Here is a 12,690-nt window from a genome sequence, read left to right as displayed (position 1 = left end):
ACAGTACACATACACTATAATACATACACTACAGTACACATACACTACAGTACACATACACTATAATACACACACTACAGTACACATACACTATAATACACACACTACAGTACACATACACTATAATACACACACTACAGTACACATACACTATAATACACACACTATAATACACACACTACAGTACACATACACTATAATACACACACTACAGTACACATACACTACAGTACACATACACTACAGTACACATACACTACAGTACACATACACTATAATACACACACTATAGTACACATACACTATAATACACACACTGCAGTACACATACACTATAATACTCTCACTATAATACACACACTACAGTACACATACACTATAATACACACACTACAGTACACATACACTATAATACACACACTACAGTACACATACACTATAATACACACACTACAGTACACATACACTATAATACACACACTATAATACACACACTACAGTACACATACACTATAATACATACACTACAGTACACATACACTACAATACACACACACTACAGTACACATACACTATAATACACACACTACAGTACACATACACTATAATACACACACTACAGTACACATACACTATAATACACACACTATAATACACATACACTATAATACACACACTACAGTACACATACACTATAATACACACACTTTAGTGCACATACACTATAATACACACACTACAGTACACATACACTACAGTACACATACACTACAATACACACACACTACAGTACACATACACTATAATACACACACTATAATACACACACTACAGTACACATACACTACAGTACACATACACTACAATACACACACACTACAGTACACATACACTATAATACACACACTACAGTACACATACACTATAATACACACACTACAGTACACATACACTATAATACACACACTATAATACACATACACTACAGTACACATACACTACAGTACACATACACTATAATACACACACTATAGTACACATACACTATAATACACACACTGCAGTACACATACACTATAATACTCTCACTATAATACACACACTACAGTACACATACACTATAATACACACACTACAGTACACATACACTATAATACACACACTACAGTACACATACGCTATAATACACACTATAATACACATACACTATAATACACACACTACAGTACACATACACTACAGTACACATACACTATAGTACACATACACTATAATACACAAACTGCAGTACACATACACTATAATACTCACACTATAATACACATACACTATAATACACACACTACAGTACACATACACTATAATACACATACACTATAATACACACACTACAGTACACATACACTATAATACATACACTATAATACACACACTACAGTACACATACACTATAATACATACACTATAATACACACACTACAGTACACATACACTATAATACATACACTATAATACACACACTACAGTACACATACACTATAATACACACACTATAATACACACACTACAGTACACATACACTATAATACATACACTACAGTACACATACACTACAATACACACACACTACAGTACACATACACTATAATACACACACTACAGTACACATACACTATAATACACACACTACAGTACACATACACTATAATACACACACTATAATACACATACACTATAATACACACACTACAGTACACATACACTATAATACACACACTACAGTACACATACACTATAATACACACACTATAATACACATACACTATAATACACACACTACAGTACACATACACTATAATACACACACTATAATACACACACTGCAGTACACATACACTACAGTACACATACACTACAATACACACACACTACAGTACACATACATTATAATACACACACTACAGTACACATACACTATAATACACACACTACAGTACACATACACTATAATACACACACTACAGTACACATACGCTATAATACACACACTATAATACACATACACTATAATACACACACTATAATACACATACACTACAGTACACATACAATACAGTACACATACACTATAATACACACACTATAGTACACATACACTATAATACACACACTGCAGTACACATACACTATAATACTCTCACTATAATACACACACTACAGTACACATACACTATAATACACACACTACAGTACACATACACTATAATACACACACTACAGTACACATACGCTATAATACACACACTATAATACACACACTACAGTACACATACACTACAGTACACATACACTATAGTACACGTACACTATAATACACAAACTGCAGTACACATACACTATAATACACATACACTATAATACACACACTACAGTACACATACACTATAATACACATACATTATAATACACACACTACAGTACACATACACTATAATACACACACTATAATACACATACACTATAATACACACACTACAGTACACATACACTATAATACACACACTACAGTACACATACACTATAGTACACATACACTATAATACACACACTACAGTACACATACACTATAATACACATACACTATAATACACACACTACAGTACACATACACTATAATACACACACTACAGTACACATACTACAGTACACATACACTATAATACACACATTACAGTACACATACACTACAGTACACATACACTATAATACACACACTACAGTACACATACACTATAATACACACACTACAGTACACATACTACAGTACACATACACTATAATACACACATTACAGTACACATACACTACAGTACACATACACTATAATACACACACTACAGTACACATACACTATAATACACACACTACAGTACACATACTACAGTACACATACACTAATACACACATTACAGTACACATACACTACAGTACACATACACTATAATACACACACTATAGTACACATACACTATAATACACACACTGCAGTACACATACACTATAATACACACACTATAGTACACATACACTATAATACACACATTACAGTACACATACACTACAGTACACATACACTATAATACACACACTACAGTACACATACACTATAATACACACACTACAGTACACATACTACAGTACACATACACTATAATACACACATTACAGTACACATACACTACAGTACACATACACTATAATACACACACTACAGTACACATACACTATAATACACACACTACAGTACACATACACTATAATACACACACTACAGTACACATACTACAGTACACATACACTAATACACACATTACAGTACACATACACTACAGTACACATACACTATAATACACACACTATAGTACACATACACTATAATACACACACTGCAGTACACATACACTATAATACACACACTATAATACACATACACTATAATACACACATTACAGTACACATACACTACAGTACACATACACTATAATACACACACTACAGTACACATACACTATAATACACACACTACAGTACACATACTACAGTACACATACACTACAGTACACATACACTACAGTACACATACACTACAGTACACATACACTATAATACACACACTATAATACACATACACTATAATACACACATTACAGTACACATACACTACAGTACACATACACTATAATACACACACTACAGTACACATACACTATAATACACACACTACAGTACACATACACTACAGTACACATACACTATAATACATACACTACAGTACACATACACTACAGTACACATACACTATAATACACACACTACAGTACACATACACTATAATACACACACTACAGTACACATACACTATAATACACACACTATAATACACATACACTACAGTACACATACACTACAGTACACATACACTATAATACACACACTATAGTACACATACACTATAATACACACACTGCAGTACACATACACTATAATACACACACTATAATACACACACTACAGTACACATACACTATAATACATACACTACAGTACACATACACTACAATACACACACACTACAGTACACATACACTATAATACACACACTACAGTACACATACACTATAATACACACACTACAGTACACATACACTATAATACACACACTACAGTACACATACACTATAATACACACACTATAATACACATACACTACAGTACACATACACTACAGTACACATACACTATAATACACACACTATAGTACACATACACTATAATACACACACTGCAGTACACATACACTATAATACTCTCACTATAATACACACACTACAGTACACATACACTATAATACACACACTACAGTACACATACACTATAATACACACACTACAGTACACATACGCTATAATACACACACTATAATACACATACACTATAATACACACACTACAGTACACATACACTACAGTACACATACACTATAGTACACATACACTATAATACACAAACTGCAGTACACATACACTATAATACTCACACTATAATACACATACACTATAATACACACACTACAGTACACATACACTATAATACACATACACTATAATTCACACACTATAGTACACATACACTATAATACACACACTATAATACACATACACTATAATACACACACTACAGTACACATACACTATAATACACACACTACAGTACACAAACACTATAGTACACATACACTATAATACACACACTACAGTACACATACACTATAATACGCATACACTATAATACACACACTACAGTACACATACACTATAATACACACACTACAGTACACATACTACAGTACACATACACTATAATACACACATTTCAGTACACATACACTACAGTACACATACACTATAATACACACACTACAGTACACATACACTATAATACACACACTACAGTACACATACTACAGTACACATACACTATAATACACACATTACAGTACACATACACTACAGTACACATACACTATAATACACACACTACAGTACACATACACTATAATACACACACTACAGTACACATACACTATAATACACACACTACAGTACACATACTACAGTACACATACACTAATACACACATTACAGTACACATACACTACAGTACACATACACTATAATACACACACTATAGTACACATACACTATAATACACACACACTGCAGTACACATACACTATAATACTCTCACTATAATACACACACTACAGTACACATACACTATAATACACACACTACAGTACACATACACTATAATACACACACTACAGTACACATACGCTATAATACACACACTATAATACACATACACTATAATACACACACTACAGTACACATACACTACAGTACACATACACTATAGTACACATACACTATAATACACAAACTGCAGTACACATACACTATAATACTCACACTATAATACACATACACTATAATACACACACTACAGTACACATACACTATAATACACATACACTATAATACACACACTGCAGTACACATACACTATAATACACACACTGCAGTACACATACACTTTAATACACACACTGCAGTACACATACACTAATACACACTATAATACACACACTATAATACACACACTGCAGTACACATACACTAATACACACACTATAATACACACACTACAGTACACATGCACTATAATACACATACACTATAATACACACACTACAGTACACATACACTATAATACACACACTACAGTACACATACACTATTATACACACTACAGTACACATACACTATAATACACACACTACAGTACACATACACTATAATACACACACTGCAGTACACATACACTTTAATACACACACTGCAGTACACATACACTAATACACACACTATAATACACACACTATAATACACACACTATAATACACACACTGCAGTACACATACACTAATACACACACTATAATACACACACTACAGTACACATGCACTATAATACACACACTACAGTACACATACACTATAATACACACACTACAGTACACATACACTATAATACACACACTACAGTACACATACTACAGTACACATACACTATTATACACACTACAGTACACATACACTATAATACACACACTACAGTACACATACACTATAATACACACACTGCAGTACACATACACTTTAATACACACACTGCAGTACACATACACTAATACACACACAATAATACACACACTATAATACACACACTATAATACACACACTGCAGTACACATACACTAATACACACACTATAATACACACACTATAATACACACACTATAATACACACACTACAGTACACATGCACTATAATACACATACACTATAATACACTATAATACACACACTACAGTACACATGCACTATAATACACACACTACAGTACACATACACTATAATACACACACTACAGTACACATACACTATAATACACACACTACAGTACACATACTACAGTACACATACACTATTATACACACTACAGTACACATACACTATAATACACACACTACAGTACACATACACTATAATACACACACTGCAGTACACATACACTTTAATACACACACTGCAGTACACATACACTAATACACACACAATAATACACACACTATAATACACACACTATAATACACACACTGCAGTACACATACACTAATACACACACTATAATACACACACTATAATACACACACTATAATACACACACTACAGTACACATGCACTATAATACACATACACTATAATACACTATAATACACACACTATAATACACATACACTATAATACACACACTACAGTACACATACACTATAATACACACACTACAGTACACATACTACAGTACACATACACTATTATACACACACTACAGTACACATACTACAGTACACATACACTAATACACACACTACAGTACACATGCACTATAATACACATACACTATAATACACTATAATACACACACTACAGTACACATACTACAGTACACATACACTATAATGCACTATAATACACACACTACAGTACACATACACTATAATACACACACTACAGTACACATACTACAGTACACATACACTATTATACACACACTACAGTACACATACTACAGTACACATACACTAATACACACACTATAATACACACACTACAGTACACATGCACTATAATACACATACACTATAATACACACACTACAGTACACATACACTATAATACACACACTACAGTACACATACTACAGTACACATACACTATAATACACACACTACAGTACACATACACTAATACACACACTATAATACACACACTACAGTACACATGCACTATAATACACACACTACAGTACACATACACTAATACACACACTATAATACACACACTACAGTACACATACACTAATACACACACTATAATACACACACTACAGTACACATGCACTATAATACACATACACTATAATACACTATAATACACACACTACAGTACACATACACTATAATACACACACTACAGTACACATACTACAGTACACATACACTATTATACACACTACAGTACACATACACTATAATACACACACTACAGTACACATACACTATAATACACACACTGCAGTACACATACACTTTAATACACACACTGCAGTACACATACACTAATACACACACAATAATACACACACTATAATACACACACTATAATACACACACTGCAGTACACATACACTAATACACACACTATAATACACACACTATAATACACACACTATAATACACACACTACAGTACACATGCACTATAATACACATACACTATAATACACTATAATACACACACTACAGTACACATACACTATAATACACACACTACAGTACACATACACTATAATACACATACTACAGTACACATACACTATTATACACACACTACAGTACACATACTACAGTACACATACACTAATACACACACTACAGTACACATGCACTATAATACACATACACTATAATACACTATAATACACACACTACAGTACACATACTACAGTACACATACACTATAATGCACTATAATACACACACTACAGTACACATACACTATTATACACACACTACAGTACACATACTACAGTACACATACACTAATACACACACTATAATACACACACTACAGTACACATACACTATAATACACACACTACAGTACACATACTACAGTACACATACACTATAATACACACACTACAGTACACATGCACTATAATACACATACACTATAATACACACACTACAGTACACATACACTATAATACACACACTACAGTACACATACTACAGTACACATACACTATAATACACACACTACAGTACACATACACTAATACACACACTATAATACACACACTACAGTACACATGCACTATAATACACACACTACAGTACACATACACTAATACACACACTATAATACACACACTACAGTACACATACACTAATACACACACTATAATACACACACTACAGTACACATGCACTATAATACACATACACTATAATACACTATAATACACACACTACAGTACACATACACTATAATACACACACTACAGTACACATACACTATAATACACACACTACAGTACACATACTACAGTACACATACACTATTATACACACACTACAGTACACATACTACAGTACACATACACTAATACACACACTATAATACACACACTACAGTACACATGCACTATAATACACATACACTATAATACACACACTACAGTACACATACACTATAATACACACACTATAATACACATACACTATAATACACACACTACAGTACACATACACTATAATACACACACTGCAGTACACATACACTTTAATACACACACTACAGTACACATACACTATAATACACACACTATAATACACACCACAGTACACATACACTATAATACACACACTATAATACACATACACTATAATACACACACTATAATACACATACACTATAATACACACACCACAGTACACATACACTATAATACACACACTATAATACACATACACTATAATACACACACTACAGTACACATACACTATAATACACACACTACAGTACACATACACTATAATACACACACAATACACATACACTATAATACACACACCACAGTACACATACACTATAATACACACACTACAGTACACATACACTATAATACACACACTACAGTACACATACACTATAATACACACACTACAGTACACATACACTATAATACACACACTATAATACACACCACAGTACACATACACTATAATACACACACTATAATACACATACACTATAATACACACACCACAGTACACACACACTATAATACACATACACTATAATACACACACTACAGTACACATACACTATAATACACTATAATACACACACTACAGTACACATACACTATAATACACACACTGCAGTACACATACACTACAGTACACACACACAACAGTACACATACACTATAAAAAAACTATACACACTATAAAATGAAAGAAAGAGAGAGAGAGAGAGAAAAAGAAAGAAAAAAAGAGAGACAGAAAGCAGATGAGACTGGGTGAAGTTGTGGTCACGTCTCTCACCTAAACGTAAACCTGTTTTTTTGCTTTTAATAATAAAAAAACAATCTTCTCTGGGTTTTTTTTTTATTTTTTTTATTGTATTAATGATTATATTTCACACTATCTGTAAGAATCCAGAAAGTTCTGTGAGGTTCTGAAGATTCCTGCAGCTCTCCTCAGTCTGACTCTCACCAAACTTCTTTTTATTTGATCTAATGGGGAGTTAATGCAGAGCTTTAACTCGCTCTGTGCAGTTTTACTAAATCTTTATCCAGTCAGGAAGAAGTTCTAATCCCTCAGTTTACTGCAGAGAGCTGGAATATCAGTCAGGCATGTGGAAGGGCAGCTACCTGTGGGGTCCTGTGTGTGTCTTGTCTTCTGAGCTTGACACTTCCTGGTCTGGTGCAGTGTCTGAGCAGAGCCGGGAGAAAGAGAGAGAGGAGTGAAAGCATGTGAGTGTGTGAGTGTGTGTGTGTGTGTGTGTGTGTGTGTGTGTTCTGCAGCAGAACTCAGCAGAAACTCACAGTGGTGCTGTAGATGAGAGAAGGAGAACAGATAGGAGGAGGATTAGTGGTGGTGAGGGACATCTTGCATGTGGGTTTATGAGCCTCATTTAAGTTTGACTCGCAGCAAGTCTTTGATTGAGAACAACAGAAGAAAAGAAGGAGAGATAGATAGATAGATAGATAGATAGATAGATAGATAGAGAGCCTGGGACGGGACGGACGAGAACAGGAGGAATGCAGAAGTCTGTGTTTGGATAAATTTTGCTGGCAGTGAACCGAGAAACTGAAGGAGCTCCTGAGCTACACACTCGTCTTCTCTCTCTCCGTCTGTTACTCCTTTTTTTTATTGGTTCCACACTTCCTTCCTTTCTTCCTCCGGGGGAGATTCGGAGTGTGGCATGGTGCCGCGTGCTGCGTTTATCATTCCTGCCATGAACACGCCGCATCAGACACCGCAGTCTGAGTGATGGCTGACGACGAGGGGGCGGAGTCACAGGAAGGGCTTGAGGGTACGACCTCACTGGCCTCCACTTCAGCTTCATCTTCTACCTCTGACCTGCCCTGTGCTGCCTCGCCCGGGGCAGAGAGGCACGCCGGGGGTCGTCGCCATAGCAGCAGGAGCTTCACCGGTCTGAGGCTGTTTGGAAGGAGGTAAGTGTGGAGAGAGGTGTGTGTTCAACTGACATACAAGCGGCAGAAGGATGGATGGATGGGTGGAATGATGGATGGATGGATGGATGGATGGATGGATGGTTTACACGTCCTTGTGCTGAGAAAGACATGAGCTCTTTCACAAACCTGACACTCACCCTCGAGTCTCACGTGTGTACTTCAGATTTTCTCTAACGTGACTTGATCGTTACGTATAAACACTTTATCCAGAATCTGCAGCTGGAACTTTGTTTATTCGGAACAGTAAAAACGTGCACACATGGTCAGACACGTGCTTCTGCAGAAACCGTGAGGAGCAGATCAGGTTCATCGGCAGCCTGGAGACCTTCCGTCCAGCACTAACATGGTGTGAAGTTCTGAGCAGGCCATCTATTCCTCACTGCTTAGGAGCTACAACACAAGCAGTGAACATTTACTGTAAACCCCAACCTAGCTCTGTGTGTGTGTGTGTGTGTGTGTGTGTGTGTGTGTGTGTGTGTGTGTGTCTGTCTTTACCAGTAACTTCAAAAGACTCCATAACACAGTAGGAAATGAGGCTCTGTTCTGTTACACTTCACACATACAAGTGTGTGTGTGTGTGTGTGTGTGTGTGTGTGTGTGTGTGTCTAATCCTTACATCAGCCTCTTTGAGGACACACTTCACACTCCTGGTGTAAGATCCTTCTCTCGTCTGTTCCATGCTGTATTTCTAGACGTCTAGCAGTGATACTGGTATATAATAAGAGTATTATGTGGAATTGTGCGATTGTGTTTGTGTACGGTGTAAAGACAGGACCTGGGGGGGAGTAGGAAGAGGAAGAGGAGGGTGGATGAGATGTCCCTGCACCATCATTAGCATTTCTACTTTTAGTGCTGCTTTGACTGTATCTACAAATCTGCTGCAGCCCAGGGGATGATGTCTTCACCGAACACTCGTTTCTCCTCCAGTTGTTATTCTGTCTGTAGAGATTTCACTCCACTGAAGGTCATTCTGAATATTTATTTAACTTTAATTGAGACATGAAAGTCCTGAAGTGATCTTTGTTCCATTCTGGAACTATCTAGGGTTCCTTGGCTTCCTATGTGTGTGTGTGTGTGTGTGTGTGTGTGTGTGTGTGTGTGTGTGTGTGTGTGTGTGTGTGTGTGTTTTGCGTTGTCTGACAGGTTGTTTGTTGATCTCATTAATGAATGCATGATGACCCCGACCTGAGAACAGCTCAGGTGAGACTGAGAGAAAGACGACGTGCCAAATCAATTTAATTATTCAGTTTCACCAAGCTGTGTGTGTGTGTGTGTGTGTGTGTGTGTGTGTGTGTGTGTGTGTGTGTGTGTGTGTGTGTGTGTGTGTGTGTGGAGATCAGTCTCTCCTACTGACAGACTCCATGCTGTGGTTGGACAAGTGATAATTAGCCCCACCACACAGAGACGTCCCCATCGTCTGGAGCTCAGAGCTTCTTACTTAGTGAGACACAAAGTTTCTCCTTCCAATAAACTGGAGATCTCAAAGCCTCAGGTAGTGTAGTGTAGAGATGTGTAAAGTCTGAATGATCTTTGTTTTCAGTCTCATCATTAGCATTTCTACTTTTAGTGCTGCTTTGACTGTATCTACAAATCTGCTGCAGCCCAGGGGATGATTTAATTTAATTTACATTAAATTACCTGACTTTTCACCTTTTCACCTACATCACTACTAGACCTTTACTAACACCATTGTAGCTGAATAAATCTCCACAAAATCTAGTGGAACATCTTCTCAG

At 35.8% G+C, this 12,690-nt stretch overlaps 1 protein-coding gene across 5 annotated transcripts in view; it reads left to right on the top strand.

Moving 5' to 3' along the window:
- The window catches only part of dgkza (diacylglycerol kinase, zeta a), a 165,869-nt gene that overhangs the window by 36,744 nt on the left and 116,435 nt on the right, over positions 1–12,690 (top strand). The window contains exon 1 of one of the 5 annotated variants that reach the window (XM_083550097.1): positions 10,110–10,933. The exons of the other annotated variants lie outside the window; for them this stretch is intronic. Coding sequence (XP_083406223.1) covers positions 10,749–10,933 — 185 coding nt within the window. The 5' untranslated portion in view covers positions 10,110–10,748. Of the gene's footprint in view, positions 1–10,109; positions 10,934–12,690 lie in introns of those variants that run through there. 5 annotated transcript variants of the gene reach the window in all.

The sequence above is a fragment of the Silurus aristotelis genome (genome assembly GCF_946808225.1).
Source record: "Silurus aristotelis genome assembly, chromosome: 9".
NCBI lineage: Eukaryota > Metazoa > Chordata > Actinopteri > Siluriformes > Siluridae > Silurus > Silurus aristotelis.
Note: the sequence above shows the minus strand (reverse complement) of the source record. Positions and strands in the feature narration are given on the sequence as shown.